Consider the following 27,453-nt stretch of genomic DNA (forward strand, 5'->3'; position numbering starts at 1 on the left):
ACGCACTGATAAAATAACCCGTGAGTGAACTATGCACATCAGGAGGTCATGAGTTCCATTTCTTTTCTGCAGTATGATGACATGGCGGTTAGTGCTGCTGCAGAATGGGTGAGGTTCAATCCCGACCTCGGATGCTGTCAGTGTGGAGTTTGCACATTCCCTCAGTGACCAGGTGAGCTTCTCCTGGGTGCTAAGATTTCCTCCCAGAAACATATTGGTGGGTCAGGCAGCTGCTGCAAATCACGACTTTGTGCAAATTAGTGAAAAAATTATCGAGAGAGTGGAGGGGCATGCATATGAGCCAAATGTCAGGTACTGGGAAACAAGGCGAATGGAACAAATTGGATTGTTCCTCAGGGAGCCAACAAGAATCTGATGGGCTGAATTACTTTTTTATTTAATCTTTGTAAGTATAAGATAAAATAAGCAGGTTATTGCAGGAAGCACATTACAACTTCCAGCATTATCATAGTCTGGAAGGAGATCAAAAAGACCAAGCTGTATTGCTAAGCCAAATGGCCCTGTCTCCTGATAAATATAGTTTATGTGGTTCATGCAAGGCGGCATGGACTAGCATGTCATAGAATTATAGAGTGATAACAGCATGGAAACAGGCCCTTCAGCTCACTGAGTCTTTGCTGACCATTAAGTGCCCAATTTTACACCAATTCTACCGTAGCCTATTTTATTCTAGTTACATTCCCATCAAATCCCACCAAATTCAATCACTCATCTATACATTACGGACAATTTACAGTGGCTAATTAATCTACCACCCACACACCTTTTGGATATGAGAGGAAACTGGAGCACCTGGGGGTAATCCAGGCATCTCAGGGAGGACGTACAAACTGTACACATTCAGCACTAGAAATTAGGATTGAACCCGGGTTGTTAGAGTTGTGTGGCAGCAGCTTCATCAGCTGTGCCAGTGAGCTGCCCTTCACCAGTTGCACACTGCAGGCTGTTGCACATGAGTACGAGTGTATGTGCCGTTGTATGCACTTGTGTGTGAGAGTGCGCACGGACACTTAGATCTGGACTGAGATTTTAAAAATCCCAGTTGAGAAGGGATACATACTCAGACGTGTTTGTGCATGATCCTCTAAATACAGTCATTCCTCGTTTGAAACAAACCTTATCGGAACATGTGTTGTCGTCGGGTCCTCCTCCAATCACAAAGAGCTTACTGACGCAGCTGACCACGGCGGGGGAGCTGACTGCTTCCTTCAGTGGCTCAACTTCAATCCAGCGGTTAGAGAAAGAGTCGTAACACTCCACACTGTTTAGTCGATTGACGCCGTCATAACCACCCACAGCATACAGCTAGAATAGGGCACAGCACAGGCGAGTTGCTCGTTAATGGAGATCTTTGCAAGGTAACTTTTATCGCAGTCCCTGATACAATGGCTTTATCTCAAACACCAAATGCCATTTGAAAATGAGGTTTGAAGCAAGAGACCTGGTACCCAGCCTAAACGTTTATTCGGTATTCCAGCCTCAGGCATGTCAATAGCATGGTATACTAAGGACAATGGCTGAGTAAAAAAAGAACTGTAAGCTCGCTGACTTTGGTTGATTTTAGACTGGTCAGTGTCATGTGGTGCATTCGAGTGCCAGGGGATATCCTAGCATTACGGGAGGGAGAGATGTTTTAGTACTGCTTGGGAGGAAATTTGTCTTCTCACACTTCTGGGGATTGGGCACAGGTACACCAGTACAGTTGGGATGGAAGACCTGTTCTCATACTGCCAGAGGGGCAGTATTCTAATATTGTTGGGGGGGGGGCGGCGGGGGGATGGAGAGATAGGAGATTATGTGTTCTAGCACTACTGGAGTGGGAGAGTGCATTCCAGTTGTGCTGAGTGAGCGTTCACACAGGGCTGGAGTGAGGCAGGTAATCTACTGCTGTAGAGGGTATATGTGTTCTAGTACTGATATTGAGGATGTGTATGTTACAGCCCTGCAGGGGAGGGTCTGTTTGCTCTAGTGCTAACGGGGAGGGTCTGTATGTTCTAGTATTGTTGGAGTGGGTCTGTATGTTCTAGTACTGACATAGAGGACCTGAACATTCTGGTACTAATGGGGAGGACCTATGTTAGCAATGTTACAAAATTTTGAGATTTTAAAAATCAAGTCTGTAATTTATCCCATCAGATAAAGCATAAAAATAAGTTTAATTTGACACCTAATTCACTTTCATATCTCAAGTATTTAAAAAGTTATGGCCATTTTCATACTGGGAAATGAGCATCTTGTTCCCTATTGATTTTCTATGGACATAACAAAAAAGCTGTGATCGTGAACAGTCAAAAGCCCATAACTTTCTTAAAAATTAAGAGAACTGAATGAAATTTTCTGTTATCATAGATTGAAGCATTCTGAAACAAATATAAAATAATCTTACTTGGATGACCTGAAATTAAAGCATATAATTAGTTAGTTACCTAATTGTAGCTAATTTCAGACTTCAATTACTAGATCTAAACATCTATCCATTTCTTAATAAATGATTAACATTTTTAAATAGTCTAAATGTCCAAATAATATTCACAAATAATTCACAATAAAACATGATTTTTAAATCTCATTTACATTAATTTATAGGCCAAATGGAAGGAATTTAGTGTTTAATTGCTGTAAATAAATGCCCATTTAAATCAGCTTTCCAGTGGGTCCCTGTGGAATGCGCTGGTTTAGAACGTTCACATTGCGGTAGATTTGTGCCCCAAATGCCGAGAAAAATACTGCGCGATATAATGGGCCCAAATTGAGCTACTCGCAATATTAAACTTAGTATAAAGGGATCTTTAGAAGCCCTTTTTAATGTAAAAATATACAACCTAACTTCTGCTATTTGCTTTATGAGGCCCTGCGGTTGCTCGCGGTCGCGGGTTTAGAGATTGATTTTTAAACTACTATAACTATTATTCAAGGCCTTTAAACCTAATAATAGCTTTTGCGACGGGGTCTTCCAGCGATTTTTCGTTAATAATTCACTAGGCTGAACATTTTCGATTGGAACAGCTTAGAGAAAATCGCGTTTTAAACCCGCCCCCTCTAAACGGCGCCAAAATCGCGCACACCCTCAGCAGCAGATCTTCAACGACGCTTCAGGTAGGCTTTGCAACATACCTACCTATGTATTCTGAAATTGCTAGTGAAAACATGTGCTCTAGTCCTGCTGGGTAATGTAGATGTATTTTAGTTTTGCTGGGGAAAGTGAATGTGATCCAGTACAACTGGCAACAACATTTGTATTCTTGAACATCCGGGAAGGAGGGCTTCTGCTCGGGAACGTATCGGAATTTTGTTTTTGTTCTAGAACTGTTGGAAAGGGGTTGTTGTTGGGTACTGGGTGTACATTTTAGGACCAATGGGGATAGAACATGTTCTAGAACTGCTGGGGTGAGTGGGGTACTTGATGCATGAGGTGCTTGTTACTGAGGGAGGGGACCTGCAGCCTTGTACTATCCTAGAGAGGGTTTTTTCTAAAACATGATAGATCCATTACCAGTGCCTTGCCAGTGTGCATCAGTGGATTATTTGCGCACATATGTCAGGTAAGTACATCACATCATTACACTTTAAATTCTTGGTCAAAATCATTGCCTGCTGGAAATATGAGGAAGGCAATCAAATCTTGAACACAGATGTACACAGATCCCTTTTCATTCAAGGTAAAGGTGGCAGAAATGAGGCACCTGATGATTGTTTAATATCATGTAGTCATTGTCATCGCAACTCAAAGCAACCATATGTGCCATGTCGTCGTTTGACCTAATTAGCGAAGTTTCAAATATCCTGGAACTTGTGTTAGAACAAAGAAAATCATGAGCATTCACATCTCAGTGTCTCAATTTCAGGAATACCTGTATGCTTCGGTACAAAGGTAAGAAAAAGAAGCCAAGGATATGAGCAGGAAGTTCCAATTAAAAAGCCTAATGGACACTTTCTTGCTCCATGTTTCACCTACATTCAGTAGGGCTGCATTAGGTGTGAACAAAGCAGTACATTTACATAGCTGTATTTATTTAATCTTCATGAACTATACAGTCAGAGAATTACAGCCCTGAATGGGCCCTACAGCCCATCAAGTCTGTGCTAACTATCAAGCACCTAACAACACTAATCATACCCTAACCTAGTTTATTCTATGTTCTCATCAGATCCCCACCCCACAGATTATACCACTCATATCACACAGGAACATGTACATTGCCCCATTAACCTATCCACCAAAATTGTTATTTTTGAAGTGCAGAAAACTGGAGCACCTGGGGTCACTTGCAAACTGCAAACTCCACACAGACAGCACTGGAGTCGGGATTGTAGTAGTAGTGTAGTGGACCAACTATGCCACGGTGCAGGATGTAACTCTCCCTCTACAATGTCCTATCAAATATCCCCAGCTCAGGGACGGGGAATATTAACTTCATGCTGCCCCACTGAATATTCACTGCACAGGTACATCATGGTAAGACACGGAGTAGTGTTTCCGCTCTATGACCCAGTTTGTAAATATATATATTTATCCTGTTGGGAACTTATGAGGGGTAGGAACAGAAATGTCAGTTGACCCCTTGAGCTTGCTGCGCCATTCAGTCAGAATATGGTTGATCCACACTCTGCCTCAACCCATTTCCCCTCTCCACATACCTCCTGTGGTTCAAATGTCTGCCACGCCCCACCTTGGATATATTAATTAATTCCAACTGATACACAGTTCTCTGGAATAGAGAATTCCAAAATTTCAAGTCATCTAAGAAAATAATTCCCATATTTTCTTTGTCTAAAGCCTGGGTCTTAACTATGCCTACTTGCTTTAAGGGGCTGTCCCACTGTACGAGCAAATTCAAGAGCACTCCCGAGTTAAAAAAAAAATCAAACTCATGGTAAGCACGTAGAATGTACGTAGCGGGTATGTCGGAGCTCGGGACATCTCTTAGCGGCTCGTAACGCTAACGGCAGGTACTCGGGAAACACGGTAAGCTCGTGAAGACTCGTGCAGATTTTTCAACATGTTGAAAAATGTCCACGAGAGCCCCGAGTACCTACGAGCGGCTATTACCGCAATGTTCCGAGTTCGAATCAGGGGAAACTCGGGAGAACTCTTGAATTAGCTCGTAGAGTGGGACAGTCCCTTTAGGTAGCTCCCCTCAGCATCCACCCGGACAACCCCCAGAATCCTATAAGATCACTATTCATCCTAGAGTACAATGAATATAGGCTCAATCATTCTTCATACAGTATATCAATCCTTCCCCCCCCCCCCCCCCAGGAATAAACTTCTACATTGTACCTAAGCAAGCACATCCTTCCTTAACTATCGAGACCAAAACTGTATGTGGTACTCTAGGTGCCATCTCATCTGTGCCTGATAAGTTGGATCAAAGATGGACACAAAAGCTGGAGTAACTCAGCGGGACAGGCAGCATCTCTGGAGAGAAGGAATGGGTGGCGTTTCGGGTCGAGACCCTTCTTCAGACTGAAAGTCACGAGAAAAGAAGTCTCGACCTGAAACATCACCTGTTCCTTCTCTCCAGAGATACTGCCTGTCCCGCTGAGTTACTCCAGCTTTTGTGTCTATCTTCGGTTTAAACGAGCATCGGCAGTTCGTTCCTACACGTTGGATCAAAGCTTCCTTCCTATACTACTCAATATCCAAACATCCCATTAGTTTTGCTAATTGCTTTGCTAACACTTTTAATTTCTCATCACAACATTTTATAGTCTCTCACCATTCAAATAATAATAATTTGCTCTCATTCTTCCTTCCAAAGTGAGTAACCTCAAGATTTCTCACATTTTACTTTATCTTCATGTTGCCCATCCTACGTAAATCTTTTTACAGGATTTTTGTGTCCTCTTCACAACTTTTTATAAGGAGTCATTTCATGGTTATAAGAGTCATTTCAGCGGTAGAGTTGCTGCATCAGTGCCAGAGACCTGGGTTCAATCCTGACAGGAGGTGCTGTCTGTGTTAAGTTTGTACAGTCTCCTTGTGACCTCGCGGGTTTTTTCCGGGTGCTCCGTTTTCTCCCTCATTCCAAACACAAGCAGGTTTGTACGTTATTTGACTCCTGTAAATTGTCCCGACTGCCTCGGATTAAACTACTGTATGGGTTATTGAAGGGTCTCGACCTGAAACGTCGCCTATTCCTTCGCTCCATCGATGCTGCCTCACCCACTGAGTTTCACCAGCTTTTTTTGTCTACTATGGGTGATTGAAGGTCAGTGTGGACTTGGTGGGCCAAAGGGCCTTTTCCAAACTGTCTCTAAATTAAACTAAGTATCAGAGGGTTAAAAGCAAGACAGAGATAGAGTGAGCAAAATATCAGAGGGGCTGAGAATCTCTCTGTAAACAAGAACAAGTATTAGGTTGAGAAAAATGTGCACAATCTGCACAGAAAGCTAGAAATGCATTGGTGCACAAGACAGGTGTGAATAAAGTAGAGCATGTTAAAGTTACGTAATAAAGTCAGTAAAACAGAATATGCTACACATTTGCAGAAGATCAAGCAGTATCTGTGGAGAAAAGGTGAACTTTCATGTCAACAATTAATCCCCAGATCTAATGAGAAGTACTTGATATAGCAATGTTACAAAATTTTGAGATTTAAAAAATCAAGTCTGCAATTTATCCCATCAGATAAAGCATAAAAATAAGTTTAATTTGACACCTAATTCACTTTCATATCTCAAGTATTTAAAAAGTTATGGCCATTTTCATACTCGGAAATGAGCATCTTGTTCCCTATTGATTTTCTATGGACATAACAAAAAAGCTGTGATCGTGGACAGTCAAAAGCCCATAACTTTCTTAAAAATTAAGAGAACTGAATGAAATTTTCAGTTATCATATAATGCGGGATATAATGGGCTCAGATTGAAGCATTCTGAAACAAATATAAAATAATCTTACTTGGATGACCTGAAATTAAAGCATATAATTAGTTAGTTACCTAATTGTAGCTAATTTCAGACTTCAATTACTAGATCTAAACATCTATCCATTTCTTAATAAATGATTAACATTTTTAAATAGCCTAAATGTCCAAATAATATTCACAAATAATTCACAATAAAACATGATTTTAAAATCTCATTTACATTAATTTATAGACCAAATGGAAGGAATTTAGTGTTCAATTGCTGTAAATTAAGGTCCATTTAAATCAGCTTTCGAGTGGGATCCTGTGAACGCGCTGGTTTAGAACGTTCACATAGCGGTAGATTTGTGCCCCCAAATGCCGAGAAAAATACTGCGGGATATAATGGGCCCAAAATGAGCTACTCGCAATATTAAACTTTGTATAAAGGGATCTTTAGAAGCCCTTTTTAATGTAAAAATATACAGCTTTCCTTCAGTTGTCTGCTTTATGAGACCATGCGGTTGCTGGTGGTCGTGGGTTTAGAGATTGATTTTTAAACTACTATAACTATTATTCAAGGCCTTTAAAACTAATAATAGCTTTTGTGACGGGGTCTTTCAGCGATTTTTCGTTAATATTTTACAAGGCTGAACATCTTCTATTGGAACAGCCTAGAGAAAATCGCGTTTTAAACCCGCCCCCTCTAAACGGCGCCAAAATCGCGCACACCCGCAGCGACAGATTTTCAACGACGCTTCAGGTAGGCTTTGCAACATACCTACTTGATAGATATTTTTAAAACCTATCATTATAATAAGCAACCAGTTTGAACAAGTTAGTGCAGTAGGTTGACAGATCCAATATCACTGCGATGGCCTGGAATATTCCAGATGGTTAGCACATAATGATTGGCTGTTGTAGTAGCCTGTCAGAGTGCTTCTGGCATACCTGTTGCTAGGTATTGCGGTGCCTTCAATCAACAGCCGCATTCCCTAGACCTGCTTCGGTCTGCTCATACGCCACTGCAGTGTGGCCTGCAACAGGGAAGCAGGCTAGTCTGGGAGGAGAGAAAAACAACAAAGGCAAACGTAGAGGTGCTCAGTTTGAGACTGGTTCCGGCCTGTTGTGCCTGAAGGAATTTGTACTTACATGGCATGCTTCACAGTCTCATGTAGAATGAAATAATTTTTTGAAACATTACACTATTGGAAAATATAATGGAATGTCCTGAATAGGGCATGGAGAGAAATGACCAGTCTTCTTTGGTAGTAGGAAAGAACTTTTCATACCTTTCATTCATTGTTCTTTGTACCTTTCCATACCTCTAGTTTCCCTCTCCCCCGACTCCCAGACTGAAGAAGGGTCTCAACCCAAAATATCACCTATTCCTTTTGTCCAGAGATGCTGCCTGAATAAACCTGAAGACGTTTAATAAACCTGAAGATCAAACATGTTACCTGCTCAACTAAAGCACACTTGTCAGTACACATTCCCACTTAGCCATCAAAGAAACTAATTTAAAGCTGTTTCAAACCAGCTTCAATTAATCACCATTTACGCCAACATTATTTTCTTTGAACCATTATGAATTGAGTTAAAAGAGGCAAGCAAAGGGAAACTCTAGTTCTTTTATTTACTGCTTAGTTCAGACCGAAAAATTATGGTTTATTTAATATTTCTTCTTACCTTGCCAAGAAGGACAGCCATTTTGTGACGCCATCTGCCCTTGTTTAAACAGGCCACTCGCATCCAGATGTTCAACTGAGAGTTATACATCCACACATCACGACTGTTGATTCTGCCACCTGTTACAAACATAAAGAAACTGAACACCTGGCCTTCACTTGACTGGAAATTGGGCTTGCGCAGTGCTTTTATAACCTTTACTCCTCTGACTGGAAATAGGGCCCAGGTTAATACTTTTACTGCTTCATCTTCAGGCTTTGATTTTACTGGAGAAGCATATGCCGGATTTATATTATGTCCACTGGATGCTTGTAGAAAGAGGGGAAACTATTTGATCTAGATGGGGAAAATCATAATTGAAGGGCTGTTACTTTGTTTAATGAGAAATTATCTCTGTTTCACAAGAGAGTAGTGAAAATCTCAAATCTTATCCCTTGAAATATTGCAACAATGGGATTGATTATCAATAAGGGCATCAAGGGATATGGAGGAAAGGTGGTTATAGGTGGTTTAATTGTAAGGGTGAATTTAAATTTCAACCATGAACCTCATACTCCAATGTGAGTAGCCTGTTCAGGGAAGAAAAATCTGGACACCACTCTCTAATTCTATAGAGTGTCTTAAAAAGGTCAGTGGGGACTACTCAAAAAGTCGGTTAGAACAATCTTTAGGGCTTGAAGACAGTCTGGAATCCAAAACAGTCAATGGGCAACTTCAATGTGCAGCCCTTCTCTAGGATCAGCTCCACACACCTGTCAATGTAGCTGCACCATCTGGGTACTCCCATTCCCGAATGCAACCTGCAACAACCCAGACCTCCCATTCACACACTAGCAGAAACTGTGCTCATTGAGGTCACCAGTTCAACCGCTAAATGTGTAAGTAATTTGGCTGATTATTAATATGTTGCTGTTGCAAGATTATTTCAGGTCAACAAGCTCTTCTGTTGACCAGGTGCCAATGCATTCCTCTGGTTGTTCACCCACAGGAGGTGGATGCACCATGAAGTGCAGCAGTCAAAACTGCTGGTTCCGATTGTGAAACTCTGATATCCCAATTGGCCTTACTTTGAAGATGGAGGAAGAGATAAATGGCAAAAGCAAGGATAGTGAGGTCAGAGCAACCAAATGGCAAAAGCAGTGAGGAAGATGGAATGGTAGGGTAGAGAGAGAGAGAGACAGGAGAAAGTGTGTGTGTGTGGGTCAGAGTGAGGGTGAGAGAGATTAAGTGCATAATAAAAGTATATTTGGAGAAGGACATTGATAGAAAGTTACCAAAGAGATAAAAAGGAAGTGGTAAGAAATGGAGGACACTCTTGTCAGTTCCTTTATAAAATTGCTCAAATATTGCTATATTTAAGAGGGAGTTAGATGTGGCCCTTGTGGCTAAAGGGATTAGGGGGTATGTAGAGAAGGCAGGGATGGGATACGGAGTTAGATGATCAGCCATGATCATATCGAATGGCGGTGCAGGCTCGAAGGGCCGAATGGCCTACTCCTGCACCTATTTTCTATGTTTCTAACAGGATGTGGGGCCTGTAAATGGATAATCAGGAAGAAAACGATTGGCAGTTGCAGGAACAGTTTAATGGATTCTGCTTAAATGCTGCTGATATAATAATTTCACATGAAAAAAAAAGGTACTCTCATTCACTCAAGCAATTCCACATTGCTGACCGCTGTACGAGTCAATCCGAGAGTGTGAAAAGACAGCGTGTGACCCACTGTATCACCCTGTACCAGAGTGTGAAAGCAGACTGTGCATCACTCTGTGCATTTACTGTAGTCTTGCGTTCCTTTACCTGTTACAAGGATGTCATTCCTCAGGGCGCACACTGCATATTCCGACTTAGTGAATTCTGGGAGTTTGGCCAGTGACTTCCATTCTCCAGTCATTGGGTCATAGCACTCAGTGTAAGGCAGATTGAAACCTCCCACCCGCTCACAGCCTCCAACCACCACAATAACTTCGGAGTAACCTGTAGACCTGGAGGGAAGAAAATATGGAAACATATAGAAACATAGAAAATAGGTGCAGGAGGCCATTCGGCCCTTTGAGCCAGCACCACCATTCATTGTGATCATGGCTGCTCGTCCCTTATCAATAACCCGTGCCTGCCTTCTCCCCATATCCCTTGACTCCACTAGCCCCTAGAGCTCTATCTAACTCTCTCTTAAATCCATCCAGTGATTTGGCCTCCACTGCCCTGTGTGGCAGGAAATTCCATAAATTCACAACTTTCTGGGTGAAAAAGTTTTTTCTCACCTCAGTCTTAAATGACCTCCCCTTTATTCTAAGACTGGCCCCTGGTTCTGGACTCGCCCAACATTGGGAACATTGTTCCTGCATCTAGCTTGTCCAGTCCTTTTATAATTGTATATGTTTCTATAAGAATCCCCCTCATCCTTCTAAACTCCAGTGAATACAAGCCTAGTCTTTTCAATATTTTCTCATATGACAGTCCTGCTATCCCAGGGATCAATCTCGTGAACCTACGCTGCACTGCCTCAATCACAAGGATGTCCTTCCTCAAATTAGGAGACCAAAACTGTACACAATACTCCAGATGTGGTATCACCAGAGCCCTATACAACTGCAGAAGAACCTCTCTACTCCTATACTGAAATCCTCTTGTTATGAAGGCCAACATTCCATTAGCTTTCTTCACTGCCTGCTGTACCTGCACGCCAACTTTCAGTGACCGGTGTACAAGGACGTCCAGGTCTCGCTGTACCTCCCCCTTACCTAACCTAACCCCATTGAGATAATAATCTGCCACCTTATTTTTGACGCCAAAGTGGATAACCTCACATTTATCTATATTATACTGCATCTGCCACGCATCTGCCCACTCACTCAACCTGTCCAGGTCACCCTGCAACCTCCTAACGTCCTCTTCACAGTTCACACTGCCACCCAGCTTTGTGTCATCCGCAAACTTGCTAGTGTTGCTCCTACTTCCCTCTTCCAAATCATTAATATATATGGTAAACAGTTGCGGCCCCAACACCGAGCCTTGCGGCATTCCACTCGCCACTGCCTGCCATTCTGAAAAGGACCCGTTCACTCCTACTCTTTGCTTCCGGTCTGCCAACCAATTTTCTATCCATGTCAACACCCTACCCACAATACCATGTGCTCTAATTTTAGTCACCATTCTCCCGTGCGGGACATTATCAAAGGCTTTCTGAAAGTCTAGATACACTACATCCACTGGTACCCCTTCATCCATTTTACTTGCCACATCCTCAAAAAATTCCAGAAGATTAGTCAAGCATGATTTTCCTTTCATAAATCCATGTTGACTTGGACTAATCCTTTTACTGCTATCCAAATGCCCCATTATTACCTCTTTAATAATTGACTCCAGCATCTTTCCCACCACCAAAGTCAGGCTAACTGGTCTGTAATTCCCCGTTTTCTCTCTCGCTCCTTTCTTGAAAAGTGGGATAACATTAGCTATCCTCCAATCCACAGGAACTGATCCTGAATCTATTGAACATTGGAAAATGATCACCAATGCATCCACTATTTCTAGAGCCACCTCCCTGAGGACCCTGGGATTCAGACCATCAGGCCCAGGGGATTTATCATCCTTCAGTCCCATTAGCCTACCCAATACTATTTCTCGCCTAATGGAAATTTCTTTCAGTTCCTCTACCCCCTTAGATCCCCTGTCCTCCAGTACATCTGGGAGATTGTTTGTGTCTTCCTTAGTGAAGATAGATCCGAAGTACCTATTCAACTCTTCTGCTATTTCCTTGTTGCCCATAATAATTTCACCCGTGTCTGCCTTCAAGGGACCCAAATTTGACTTTGCTTCTCTTTTTCCCTTAACATATCTAAAGAAGCTTTTACTGTCCTTCTTTATAATGACAGAGAGGATGGATCATGGCAATCAACAGATGAATGCCACTATATACTAACTGACATTATCTTGCACAAGCCCTTGCCTAGCAACTCAGTGCATTCCAGTGTCAACAATGACCCAGGCATCTTTTTCAGGGCAGGACTTGAAAGCTGAGGTTTCCAGCCTGGTTACAATTTGATTCTGTACGTGATGAATCTCAGTTGTTCTGTGTCAAAGATTTCCACCGGTCTGTTGTGACAAATCACTATCTAAATAATCTCACTTCACGCAGTCTATCCTAATCTACCCCAGGACTGCCCCCTGCTCCTTATTGCAGCCAACCATAAGGGTAGGGATCGGCTTTACATAAAGAGAGGCCACCCAGGTTATTTCTGCCATGGCTAGGTCTCAACCAAACTGACTGTTTACAGGGCAGCGAGAGTCTCAGGAATCTTCACAAAAATGTTGGGTTTTGTTTACCCCCTCACCTGCGAGGGCGAGTCCGTGATGACATCATCTCATTGCCCAGCACATGGTACCTCCTGGCTTCGTGCAGAAGCTGGTAGCATTCAGAAGAGTTCTGAATCAACTGGTTTCCTTCCACTGTCTGCACAAAGTAATTGGGGTGCAGTAAGGGAAGCCTGACGTGGGTCAGGACCTCCTTCATCATGGACCTTCTCCGCTCCATGTCATGATAGACCCAACGCATCACGGATTCATACACCGTCTCTTCCTTGCTGATAACCAGGTCATCACTGGAGACATAGTCAATAAGCTCGTCTTTCTCCAGCCCTAGGAACTCCTCATGCTGGGCTATCTCAGAGAACTTTTGCAGGCCAAAGCCTCTGCATTTGGAGTGCAAAGACTTCAGGGAGTGTGTGTCTGCAAACATCTGGATGCCTAGGCAGTTGCAAGGATCAAGTTGCTCCTCCAGGAACTTGGCACATGCTTCACGGATGGCATTGATCTGGAAGAGGCTGGAGGTTTCAAAGAGATACTGTACATTGTCCGTGGTGATCCTTACTCTTCCTGTGTAGACATATTGCAGGAATTGGTCCATGGCTTCAGCATGAATACCATTAATCTCCACCAGCATTTCTCTGCTCTCTCGGTGATCATTGCAGAACATGGCTTTGAAGTAGCTGCTGCAGGAGGAGAGGATTGCTCGATGGCAGGGAAACTCTCGGCCCTCCACAGAGATGATCACATCAGTGAAGAGCCGGCTGTTCCTAAACTCATTCAGCATCTCCAGGATGGTTTCGGCATGGGACGAACCCAAGGAAAAGTCATAAACCTCTTGATTTGTCAAAGGTTTCTGGTCAATTTCAAAAACTTTGCGTTTGGTGATGGGTGAGTCATGGAAATGGCTGTCATCCCTGTTAATACGTCGGCCTAAGATCAGCACCATGTCTTTATCCGGCCACTGTATGCAGCAAGATCCTCCTGTGCAATCCTGTGATCAGAGGGGAAAATTCAATTACAATTTTAACAAATGAACTGCACATTATCCCCCCTCATGTGGTCTTCAAAATATATATTGAATGTAGTAGGGACAATGTTATCAGGAACAACAGACTAGTAGTAACTGTGTGTAGGAAGGAACTGCAGATGCTGGTTTAAACCGAAGATAGACACATAATGCTGGAGTAACTCAGAGGGACAGGCAGCATCTCTGGAGAGAAGGAATGAGTGACATTTTGGGTCGAGATCCTTCTACAGACTAGTCAGGGGAAAGGGAAACGAGAGTAATAGACAGTGATGTAGAGATATATAGAACCAATGAATGAAAGATATGCAAAAAAGTAACAATAATAAAGGTACTTGATGGTCGACAGGCACAAAGGGCCTGTTCCTGTGCTGAATGGCCCTATGATCATTTTGAAGTGGAAGAAAAACAGAGAGTCCTGGGATATACATAATATTTTGACATTGGCAGAACAAAGAAGGTTTCGGCCCGAAACGTTGCCTATTTCCTTCGCTCCATAGATGCTGCCCTCACCCGCTGAGTTTCTCCAGCATTTTTGTCTACCTACAATAATAAAGGAAACAGGCAATTGTTAGCTGTTTGCTAAGTGAGAACAGGAACCTGGTACGATTTGGGTGGGAGAGGGATGGAGAGAGAGAGAGTGTGCAGGGGTTCCTTGAAGTTAGATAAATCAATATTCATACCACTGGGTTGCAAGCTGCCCAAGCAAATTAACTGCTAGAATTGTTCTGCTTTGAATACAAATGGGATATTAAAAAAAAGTTCTACAGAGGTGAAACAATTTTCAGTGGAGGAAAGGTGGCTTAATGATGCAGTGGTTAGTGCTGCTGCATCACAACTCCAGGGGGTAGGATTCAATTCTAGTCTTGGGTGCTTTCTGTGTAGAGTTTGCCAACTTCATCCCACATTCCGAGACTATGGTGGTAGGTTAATTGTCACTGCAAATTACCCCTTAACTTAGGTCATTGGAAATAAAATCAGAGGGGAATTGATGGGCATTTGAGAGGGAATAAATTTCCGGAAATGGAACTAATGGAATGACTTCAGAGTCAACATGACCTAAAGCAATGAATAGCTTCTTTTTAGATAGGTAACAGGCCAATAACTGAGCGCTAAGGCACAGTAAAGAAGACAGTTGTGAACTCTTGTGACCTAGATCATGTCTGAAAAGGAAATTGGAAATAGATTTTACTATGTTTTGGAAAGGAAGTGGGCAATGTAAGGGAAAATAAAAAACCTGAGGGGAAGGAGGAAAAAACTCTAATTCAAAATCAAAACAGGAAAGGCTAAAAATATTATACTAGTCAGATTTTAAATGTAGAGAGAAAAACTGTGTCAGGTTGAAGTCCCTTCATCAGAACTGGGAAAAGTTAGTTAAATGAGTTTTAAGTTTGGGGGAAGGGGGCAGACCCCAGATAACTTCCGGGGAAAGGGTGATGATTGAAGGTCACAAGTGGTGGTAGTGCTGACTGGAGAAGTGGGGGAGGCGAGTTGATAACCACAGACATGTCTGCGGGAGGTATAAAGAGGTGAATTAAATTTGTATTTGAATTTACCACAAGAGGAAGCACAATTAAACAGAATGCATGGCATGTGCAATAGCAAGCTAGAACGGTTGGTTTTCTGAAATTGCGGTATTCAGTGTTGAGTTCGGAAGGCTGTAATTTGCCGAGTCTTTAAGCATGCATTGAACAATTTTGAGGCCAAAGGCAGAGATCAGAAAAGGAGTGACTTGGAGAATTAAAGTGACAGGTAACTAGAAGTACAGGGTGACCCCTGCAGGCTGAAGAGAGGTATCTGACAAAGCGATCACACAATCTGAGTCTTTGTTCCGATTAATTGGTAGTTGGCGTACTATAGAGATAGCACAGACACGTTGGACAAAATACCCCCCCGTCTGCGCTGTACCATCCCTTGCGTAAATGTTTAACCTCTTGACGTTTTCGTAGTATGCATCGCTCAATAATATAAATTTGTGGGATGGACTATTAAATTATATATATAGAGACGTGCTGTCTGTATTGTGGTGCCATTGGTTCGATGAATTGTGCTACAAATGTAAGTACTGTAAACAGGAAAATAAGAAAGAGACACAAGGAACAGCAGATGCTGGAATCTTCAGCAAAACACACAGTGCCGGAATAATTCAGCAGGCCAGGCAGCATCTGTGGAAGGAATTGATAGGCAATGTTTCGAGTCTGGACCGTTCCTCAGACTCCACAAATCTTATTAAAAACAGTTAAATATTTGCATAATCGTCCAAATAATAAACTCTGTGCAGGATCTGGCTGGTCTGTACACGGATATTTTCTGCCACCACGGATGCGACTATTCAATGTTTAAGAAGGAACTGCAGATGCTGAAAAATCGAAGGGTTTCGACCCGAAACGTTGCCTATTTCCTTCGCACCACAGATGCTGCCTCACCCGCTGAGTTTCTCTAGCATTTTTGTCTACCAGCGACTATCCAATCCCAGGTTAATACATGTAAGAATAATTGGCAAAGGTTGCTTCAGTTAAACCGACGGCTCTATTGTAATGAGCGATGCAGTGCTTGGGGTTCGTCGTTCATTTGCATTGGACCAATTGCACTAAAGCTTCAATCAAAACAACCATGAATCACGTGGCGAATGTACGTAACATACACGGAACAACAACAGCAACACAGAGCGCAACAAACAAGCACAGACTCAACCGCCAGCAATGTAAGAGTCAGCTGTAAAGTTTACAATAAAACATGAATCGAAATGGCCCTGCGAATGTCAGCCACAGGAAGTGCTTTAAAACATCTACCATCGACGCCAGCATGTATAAACAACACCAACGAGGAGACTGGGAGAGTTTTTTTCTCTACATTTATAATTATCTGTGTCAGTTTTACACATGACAGCGCTGGATAGGCTTGCCCTGCAATTGTACCTGTCCATTGTTGAGGAAAAGTAGGATTGACTATGTTTTTATCCCTCACATTCTAATAACCTTAAACACGATCTGAACAAGAACATATTTCGGCAAAATAGTTCAGGAGTTCGAGCTCATAACAAGCCGCTCTCCCATCACATGATTCTTGACACGTGTCGTAAACTGCGGATAGACACAAAATGCTGGAGTAACTCAGGCAGGCAGCATCTCTGGAGAGAAGGAATGGGAATAACTTGGCTAATGCCAGGCTGCATCCGCTGTCTGGTGTTGCCAAGAGCTTAAATCAGCAAAGAGGAAAAGAAGTACACCAGACCGGAAATCTACGCGAACTGGTAAACACTGAGATACAAGAAACGGCAGACGCTGGAAACTTAAGCAAAACAAAGTGCTGAAAGAACGCAGCGGACTATGCAGCGTCTGTGGAGGGAATGGACAGACGACGTTTCGAGTTGGGACCCTTCTTTAGAGTGATTGACCAAAATGATTCCGTCTGATGGGTCACAACCTGAAACGTTTGTCCACTCTCTCCACAAATGCTGTCTAACCCACTGAGTTCCCGCAGCACTTTGTGTTTTGGCAAACAGGGAACTGTGAAGTCTCATCAGGCTGTGCGCCCTCTCCCGATCATTCCACAAATCTCAAATACAAATCACAAAACATGGCTTTATACTGATTAAGTTAAATATATTAAAGTTTCTTTATAAAAAATAATCAATTTACAATAGAGCAGTGCCCCTAGTACATTCTGTCACCTCATCGATTTATCCGTTTGGGGATACTGTTCATTTTATTCCACTCTACCAACTCTTGAGTCAATGTAAACAAAGCTCTCTCCACGATCACATGGGAGAACAATAACAGTCCGCGTCAGCACCATCTTTATTTCCCAATGAGCTTGCTGTAAACGGGAATTACACAAGCAATACTTTGTCAAAGATCCTCGACTCATTTCAACGGATTTAATGTAAATAATTTCCCCGGCATTTTCAACCACCGCACCAGCTCCCCGGCATCAATCCAAACAGAATAACGATTATTAATCGCCAATCGCGTTCAAAGTCATTTTATCTTTGTTTGCCACCAGAATTTATTTCCGTTTGCCTGGAAAGAAACATCTAAGTGTATATATCTCCGCTGACTCAAACTAGTCGACTCTCAATATTCACATTGACTCAATAGTCGACTCATTTGTGTTTTGAAACAGTTCACTCATTTGTGGGTATAATAAGTTTTAAATCGGCAAGTAAAAATAAAACTCCTTACTGTTTAAGTGAACGACGATCTGCGCCACAAACGACTATTCCCAACAAATATTATTTTTTCTTCTTAAGTCTTCCTGCTTGTTGATTTCCTAAGTAGCGGGTTTGGTTCCACTTTAATCTTGGATGATACCAAGGCAGACTTTTCTTCTAAGTCTATAACTTTGACGCCGTTGCAGTATATCTGTTCTTGTTACAAAATAACAACCACTCTTCCTCGTTGTCCTTCTCCTATTCCCTGCTCACTCTGAATCTAAACAAAGAGAGACAGCATCAGCACCTACCCATTGCATCAGCGTCGGCTCACACAGCGTGCCGGGAATTGTAGTCTTTGCAAGTATAAACTCTTGCGCCGCCCCTGACTCCGCCCAAACAACGACCAGGAACCATTGACTGCAATTCCCATCGACTTTGCGCGCTACTTAGGTGAAATCCTCCCCATCAATACGTACGTTTATTCTACCAGCAGGTGTTGGAACAGCAAGTGCGAAGACAGGGCACATGGAAAACTACTGCCACGGATGCAGAAGAGGTGTCAGATCTCAGGGTGGTGGAATAACTCAGCGGGTCAGGCAGCATCTCTAGAAGATATGGATTCGTGATTACTACAGCACCTTGTGTACAATTCTACACATGATTTCAGCATCTGGAGTTGCTTGTGGCTGGCGTCTGATCCTTCCTGATTTGCAACTGCGAAATGGAGAGGAGGATGCCCGATGGAGCTCCGTACAAAACTCCATTGTGTTCAGCAAAAGGTTTTGAGATTTAAACTATTTTCGTTTCACAACAAATGCTCCCGAGCAGTTGAGTACCTCGTGACAGGACTTGGCTGCTCTGGGAGGACTGGAAGGCAAAGTCTCACACTTCTGTAACCACAATAACTAGATATTTCTGTGTTTCATCAACAAGTAGTTTTATGCAGTGGGACATCTAGTGCTGCTGGATGACCATGTTGGGTGCTGGAGCTTGGATAGGGATCTCATTCAAATCAAAATCATAAAATGCAGTGTGTTCAGGAATGGGAATATTATAAGGACAAAGTGTTGGCAATCTTGAAGTGTATAACGGTGGATACATAAGCTAGTTCGGTATTACAACTGCGCATGCCCAGGTTATGGGCCATTTGGGATAAACATTCGCCAGCTGAGCTACTGTGTGTGTGTACGGACCTGCGTATTCATTTCAATGAGATTTATAAATAAATGTATCTGTCAAATATGTCAGCAGTAGGCCACAGCATACTGCGGGCTGCACAAATCCATAATTGTATCTATTTAAATTATTGACTCAATACAGCACCAGCCTTGAAAACGCATGAATGTCTGAAACGAACCTGTCAATTATCAAATTCCTGGCATTAGCTTGAGTCACAGCCATTAAAATTCGATATTGATTTACATGAATTATAAGTTGTGTGGTCAACCAATTTGAGACAATCGTTACATTCCTATCTAAACAACCTTCCTGGATGGAAGGAAATGAGGAGAATGTGCTGCGTGGGAGGTAGGTTGGAAAGTTCAGATTGGATTCGAACAGGCTGGTTAAACTTTTGAGGTGGGCTGGCTTAAATAAAGATGCTGTCGCCTTAACCTCTGGGGTTGGTTCCAGTCTGTCAGGGCACATAGTTGGGAGCCGGGTCCGGGTGACCGGGTGGTGATAATTATGAGAATTTGCAGCCATTTGAACCGCAGCCAAACTAGAGGCTTCACTCAGGAGTGGGTCGCGGCTCCCCAGCTGACGGGACCTGTACTCGCTCTCTTTGAGGGAAGCTCCGCCCGCCCCAGCAAGTGGGAAAACGTGGAACCAACCCGTAATATGAGTGGGAGCAATGTCTCAATCAGACTTTGTCAGACAGTTAGGGTGGGGGATCTGGGAGAAAGAGAGCTGGCGATGCCGCACAGATGGAACAGTTTAATAACGACCCATTAAATTCCGCTCTTCGGCCACTCGGCAACCTGGGGTGATCTGATCTGACAGCCCTCTCGCTAGCTCCCTGCGTGCCCGATCCTAACGCAGAACCTCCACAAAACCTTTGGGCTTCAGGTAACACCAAGGAACTGATTGCAAAACCAAGGAACTGATTGCAAAACCAAGGAACTGATTGCAAAACCAAGGAACTGATTGTGGACTTTGGAAGGAGTAGGAGGGGGACCCACAGCCCCATTTATATCAACGGGTCGATGGTTGAAAGGGTCAAGAGCTTCAAATTCCTGGGCGTGCACATCTCTGAAGATCTTTCCTGGTCCGAGAACACTAATGCAATCATCAAAAAAGCACATCAGCGCCTCTACTTCCTGAGAAGATTACGGAGAGTCGGATTGTCAAGGAAGACTCTCTCTAACTTCTACAGGTGCACAGTCGAGAGCATGCTGACCGGTTGCATCGTGGCTTGGTTCGGCAATTTGAGCGCCCTGGAGAGGAAAAGACTACAAAAAGTAGTAAACACTGCCCAGTCCATCATCGGCTCTGACCTTCCTTCCATCGAGGGGATTTATCGCAGTCGCTGCCTCAAAAAGGCTGGCAGTATCATCAAAGACCCACACCATCCTGGCCACACACTCATCTCCCTGCTACCTTCAGGTAGAAGGTACAGGAGCCTGAAGACTGCAACAACCAGGTTCAGGAATAGCTACCTCCCCTCAGGCATCAGGCTATTAAACCTGGCTCGGACAAAACTCTGATTATTAACAACCACTTTCTGTTATTTGCACTTTATTTGCAGTTTATTTATTCATGTGTGTATATATTTATATCATGGTATATGGACACATTTATCTGTACTGTAGTAAATGCCTTACTATTTTTCTGTGTGCTTAAGCAAAGCAAGAATTTCATTGTCCTATACAGGGACACATGACAATAAACTCACTTGAACACTTGAACTTGAACACCTGCACAAAGAGCCTTTGCTCACAAATGCTGGCGAACTGTGCTGGTCAACGTGCACTGTGCGAGATGGCTGGGGGAAACGCACCGCAAACTTGGAACAGCACAGACCCTCCACTCAATCTATCCAATACTAAAGGGCAGGAATTTCGCAGTTAAATGTCATATCGGATTGGCTGCTCCTTCACAGGGCCAACCCCATACTCAGTTTTCCTTGGAGATGAATCTTTGCATTAACGGTACATTCACACCACCTGTAGGTAAAGCATCAGCCCACATCACACTGATACAGTCGCTGCCTGCCTGCCTCAGATTAAATATATTTTTACACATAAATTATGAATAAAGATAAGATTATATTTCAAACCAAGTAATATTTTCTTATTCCAGTAGCAAATACATTACGGATTAAATTAAAATAATAAATTCTTTAACTTTTTGAATCTCTCATAATTGCAGATTAATGAACTGAACTAGAACTGGGGCTGTGTAAGCAGTGTGTGAACAGCAGAACAAGAAAGGAAGCTATTGTTGACAGAATTCTAGATTTATTAATTGGTAGAATAGTTACCAATTTATACACAATTTAAAAAAATCCCGAATGACCTTTGACAAATCCCATGATTCCTTGTGTTTATCGAGACACTGAACTCGCTCACTCTCAAGGCCTGCCTGCCGAAACACTGCCCAGTCCATCATCGCCTCTGATCTCCCAACCATCGAGTGGATCTATCGCAGTCGCTGCCTCAAAAAGGCTGGCAGCATCATCAAGGACCCACACCATCCTGGCCACACACTCATCTCCCCACTACCTTCAGGTAGAAGGTACACGAGCCTGAAGACTGCAACGTGTCCATGTTCAGAAACAGCTTCTTCCCCACAGCCATCAGGCTATTGAACTCAACTCAAACAAAACTCTGAACATTAATAGCCCATTATCTGTTTGTTTACACTTTATCTGTTTCATTTATTCATGTGTGTATATATTTATACAATGGTATATGGCCACACTGATCTGTTCTGTATTCATGCCTTCTATGTTCTGTTGTGCTGAAGCAAAGCAAGAATTTCATTGTCCTATCTGGGACACATGACAATAAACTCTCTTAAACCTTGAGGTGTACCCTCAGGCATAGTAGGTTGCAAGGGAAGAGATTGCTGGGGCCCAAGCAGAGATCTTTGTATTTTTGTTAGCAAGGAGTGAGCTACCAGAAGGCTGGAGGATAGCTAATGTTATGCTTTTATTTAAGAAACTAGACTAAGTGGGACCCGTTGGGTCCCAGTCACACGGGAGGCCTGGTCCCCCAACACAACCCATTCCCCAACGCAATATTCCACCACTGACCCGTTCCCGCAACGCAACCCGATCCCCCAACGCAATAATCCACCACTCTCACCCATAGCCCCTAACTGCGCAGGTGCGGCTGACAGGTTCCCGTTGTGACGCCCCCGCCCCCCCTCCTCCCCTCACCCCCCCACTCAGTCCCTTGCCCTCCCTCCCATGCACTCACTCCATCCCCCCCAATCCCTGCAGATGGGGGAGTGGCATGGCTTTAAGCGGGGGGCTGTCAGGGGCCTGTGGGGGAGGGAGAGTGTCCTGCAACCGGAGTGTGGGACGGCTTCAGGCGGGGTCGGTGGGGGAGCGCTGCCATAGCCCACCACTGTAGGACGCTCTCCCCCCCCCCTCTACCCTGGCCCCCGACAGCCCCCTTCTGAAACCGCCCCTTCCCCTGCTGCAGGACACTTCACCTCACTGGCCCCCGCCTGAAGCCGTCCCCGTCCCCGTCCCCTGCTCAGGGAACTGCAGCTGGGGACGGGGACGGCTTCAGGCGGGGGCCGGTGGGGAGCATCCTGCAGCTGGGGACGGGGATGGTTGTGGGGGGGGATGTGGGGGGGAGGGGTGTGCGGGCGAAGGTTATGGGAGGGGGATGTGTGGGGGAGAGGGGGGAGGGAGGGGGTGTGTGTGCGCGGCGTGTGGGGTGGGAGGGGAGCGGTGTGTGGGCAGGAGGCGTGTGGGGGGGAGGGGGGTTTGTGGACGGGGAGGGGTGGGGGCAGGGGGGTGTGTGGGCAAGGGGGTATGTGGGCAGGGTTCAGTGTGGGCAGAGGGGTGTGTGTGGGTGGGGGGGAGCGGGTGTGTGTGCGGGCGGGGGGTTGTGTGGGCGAGGGTGGTGTGGGCGGGGAGCGTTGTGGGGGGAGGGGTGTGTGGGGGGAGTTGAGGAGGGAGGGGGTGTGTGGGCAGGGGGGAGAGGTCTGGAGGCGGGGGGTGGTTATGGGGGGAGGGGGGTGTGTGGGCAGGGGGGAGAGGTCTGGAGGTGGGGGGGTGGTTATGGGGGGAGGGGGGGTGGTTATGGGGGAGGGGGGTGTGTGGGCAGGGGGGAGAGGTCTGGAGGCGGGGGGTGGTTATGGGGGGAGGGGGGTGTGTGGGCAGGGAGAGGGAGCTCGGAGAAAAGACGGGGGTTGTGGGGGAGAGGGGGGTATCATGGGAGGGGGGGGCGGGTAGTAGGAGCCAGGGAGGGGGGCCAGACGGGAAAGGGCTGGAGCTGACGGTGCGATGGGGACTCACAGCGGGCGCTGGTCGCTGGACGTTCTCCTGCGGGATCGGAGTCTCCGCTTTCCGTTTGGCGACATTGCCGACTCTAGGCCGGGTTGGGCTGGGTTGGGCCGGGCCGGGCCACTTCCGGTCCCTCCGAAAATTGTGTCCAGTTGGAAACCTCCGCCGGACATCCTCAGCCCCAGTAAAGACACGATAGCGCAGGAAGGGGCGGCCCATCCCGCGGAGTGTCAGGAGAAAAGACCAATCCACGCGGTGCTGACTGGCAGGAGAGGAGATCGATTTCCACACGCACGGTTTTTAAGATTTTTAAACCTCGCTACGTTTTACATTATACCACCGATTGGAACAAAACTTGGTGCACTCGCAGCACAGGAGAACGGTGAGTAAGCTGGCGAAAAATCGTAGCTCTATCGTGTACTGTTTTTGCACAAATAGAAAGTCCATGCAAACCGGAAGATAACAAGATCAAAGCTTTAGTAATGTAAAGAGAGATAGATGCTGCAATGATACGCCAAGGAACTACAGGTCAGTGAGACTTACATTAATGGTGAGAAAGCTACTGGTAGGGGATCTGAGGTGCAAGATTTCTTTGCATTTGTGAAGGCAAGGACTGATTAGGGATAGTCAATTTGGCTTTGCTTCTGGGAAAATCCTCAGTTTAGTGCATTGTCATGTGCACCGAGGTAAAAAGCAAAAAGATTGTTGTTGCATGCTAACCAGTCAGTGATTATACATGATTACAATTGAGCCATCCACAGTGTATATGACACAGTCTGTCTCATGTCTCACAAATGTAATTGAGTTTTTTGAAGAGCTGGTCAGGAGGATGGACAAGGGCAGTGTGGTGGACAATGTCTATGTGGAATTAGCAAGACCTTTGACAAAGTCCTGCATGGTAGGCTTGTGCATAAGGTTAGATTACGTAAGGTCCAGTGTGAAAAGCAAATGGGGAAGTCCAGAACAAGGGGTCACAGTTTAAGGATAAGGGGGAAATCTTTTAGGACCGAGATGAGGGAAACATTTTTCACACAGAGAGTGGTGAATCTCTAGAATTCTCTGCCACAGAAGGTAGTTGAGGCCAGTTCATTGGCTATATTTAAGAGGGAGTCAGATGTGGCCCTTGTGGCTAAAGGGATCAGGGGGTATGGAGAGAAGGCAGGTACAGGATACTGAGTTGGATGATCAGCCATGATCATATTGAATGGCGGTGCAGGCTCGAAGGGCCGAATAGCCTACTCCTGCACCTATTTTCTATGTTTCTATGTTTCTAAAAAGGTTGGGGTGGTTGAATATAGAGGGTGGTTGCGAGGGATTGCTTTTCAGATTAGAGATCTGTAACGAGTGGTGGGCCGAAGAGCTCGATGCTAGGTTATTTATTGTCCATATATATTAATGATTTGGAAGCGAATGTAGGTGACATGATTAATAAGTTTGATGACACCAAATCTGGTAGAGTAGAGGACAGTGAAGAAGGTTGTCTAAGATTACAACATGATGTAAGTCCACGGGGAAAGTGGGCAAAGGAATACTGATGCAATTCACTCAAAAAAGCACAAAGTGATTATTTTGGGAAGTTAAACCAGGCCAGGACTTGCACAGTAACTCGGGAGTGTTGTTGAACAGCAAGACCTTGGGGTACAGGTACATAGTCCCCTGTAAGTGGTGACACAGGTGGACAGAGTGGTGAAGAAGGCATATGGTATACTTGCCTTCATTGGCTCAGGCATCGAGGTGTACAATGGCTAGGAGTAAATGTTTTATTGCCATATGAAATGGAACAATTAAATTCTTCTTTGCAGCAGCAGAACACATTTGTAAACACAGAACTCAATAGATAAAAAGTTCAAAAAAAAGAAACAATAAAGTGCTAAAACATAACTAAACAAAGCAGGAAGTGTAAGAAAGAACTGCAGATGCTGGTTTAAATCAAAGGAAGACACCAAATGCTGGTGTAACTCAGCGGGTGAGGCAGCATCTCTGGAGAGATAAGGAATGGGCGATGTTTCGGGTCTAGACCCTTCATCAGTCTGAAGAAGTGTCTCGATCTGAAACGTCGCCCAATCTCTCTTTCCAGAGATGCTGCCTCACCCGCTGAGTTACTCCAGCATTTGGTGTCTACCTAAAGCAGGAAGTCCCTGGTGCAACCAGGGCTGTTCGTATTTCGGAATTTAGTTGAGTTCTTAATGTTCAATAGCATGATGGTTGTCGAGAACAATCTGTCCCTGAATTTGGATGTTACAGATTTTGGACTCCTATACATGCTTCCCAATGGCAGGATTGAAATGAGAATGTGATCAGGGTGATGTGGATTCTCGATGATGGCTGCCTATAAATGGGGATGCTGAAGATAAATGGGGATACTGTGGATAGGGTGAGCTGTTTAAAATACCTGGGAGTCCACATCTCAGAGGATATGACATGGACATCACATGCTGCAGCACTCGTGAGTAAGGCAAGGCAGCGCCTTTACAACCTCAGGCAATTGAGGAAATTCAGAGTGTCTCTGAGGATCCTCCAGTGCTTCTACTCAGCGGCTGTGGAAAGCATCTTGTCCGGAAACATCACAATCTGGTTTGGGAACTGCTCTGCCCAGGACAAGAAGGCTCTGCAGAGAGTAGTGCGTTCGGCCGAACGCACTATGGGAACTACACTCGCCCCCCTGCAGGAACTGTACATCAGAAGGTGCAACTCCAGAGCCAACAAAATCATTGGAGACCCCTTCCACCCCAGCAACGGACTGTTCCAGCTGCTACGGTCAGGCAAACGCCTCCGTTGCCATGCTGTGAGAACGGAGAGGATGAGAAGGAGTTTCTTCCCAGAGGCCATTAGGACTGTAAACTCCTATCTCTCCAGGGACTAACTTTACTGTACCATTTTACTGTTGTGTGGTGTCTTTTTAAAATTGCTGTTTTTTTCTTTTTCTTCCCTCCCACAAATATGTAATATGTGAATATGTGAATATGTGAATATGTGATTCTGTTTGTAGTTTGTTTGTTTTTTTGCACAATTCGTGAGCATTGCCACTTTTCATTTCACTGCACAGCTCGTATGTGTATGTGACGAATAAACTTGACTTGACTTGACTAAAGACAGTGCCTCATCTGGATCCCTTTGATGTTGGGAAGGTCAGTACCTGTGATGGACCAAGTAGCGTTCATCACTTTTTGTACCCTCCTTTGTTCCTGGCCGTTCGTTTTGCCAAATCAGGCTATAATGCAACCAAAAAATATGCTCTCTACTGCTCCCTACCAGTTCAAAAGAGTATTTGTCAACATACTGAATCGCCTCAATCTTAAATAGAGGTGTTGAAGAGCTTTCTTTATGATTACATCAATGTGCTGGGACCAGGACAAATCTTCAGAGATATTCACACTCAGGAATTTGAAGTTGTTGCCTCTCTCCACCAATGATACATTAATGAAGAAAGGTTTGTGGCTCCTCGGCCCTCTTCTGAAGTTAACAATCAGTTCCTCAGTTTTGCTGATGTTGGGAGCAAAGTTGTTGTTCAAATCATTGGTCAGGCTGTACGTATGCAGTGCTTTACTTGTTCTATACTACAGGAAAGACGTGACTGGGAGCATAGGAGGCTGAGAGGTTATTTTATTGAGGTTTGTAACATTATGAGGGGCATAGACAGAGTAGACAGTCCAATCTTTTTCCCCCAGGGTAGTCTAAAACTAGGTAAGGTTTTAAAGTGAGAGAGGAAATATTTAAAGGGATCTTAGGGGCAGGTTTTTTTTTACAAGGGAATCATTTGAAATTCTTTATTCTTAATAAAGTTAATAGCCAGTACTGGACAATGCATAAGATCATTTTTCATTCTTTATACAGTATCTGCTGTCATCATCATCATCGGCGGGTCACTCGAAATGAGTATGACTGTCCTCTCCTCTCCATAGGGTCATAGAAACATAGAAAATAGGTGCAGGAGTAGGC

General features: G+C 44.3%; 1 protein-coding gene across 1 annotated transcript in view; it reads right to left on the reverse strand.

The window, feature by feature from the left end:
- The window catches only part of klhl24 (kelch like family member 24), a 28,485-nt gene extending 10,057 nt beyond the window's left edge, over window positions 1-18,428 (reverse strand). The window contains exons 1-5 of the mRNA XM_033031449.1: window positions 18,082-18,428; window positions 12,900-13,864; window positions 10,363-10,547; window positions 8,562-8,680; window positions 1,138-1,326 (exon numbers count right to left, since the gene is read on the reverse strand). Of these exons, the coding sequence (XP_032887340.1) occupies window positions 1,138-1,326; window positions 8,562-8,680; window positions 10,363-10,547; window positions 12,900-13,819 (1,413 nt within the window). The 5' untranslated portion in view covers window positions 13,820-13,864; window positions 18,082-18,428. The remainder of the gene's footprint in view (window positions 1-1,137; window positions 1,327-8,561; window positions 8,681-10,362; window positions 10,548-12,899; window positions 13,865-18,081) is intronic.
- Window positions 18,429-27,453: the final 9,025 nt, after the last annotated feature.

The sequence above is a fragment of the Amblyraja radiata genome, chromosome 13 (genome assembly GCF_010909765.2).
Source record: "Amblyraja radiata isolate CabotCenter1 chromosome 13, sAmbRad1.1.pri, whole genome shotgun sequence".
Lineage (NCBI taxonomy): Eukaryota > Metazoa > Chordata > Chondrichthyes > Rajiformes > Rajidae > Amblyraja > Amblyraja radiata.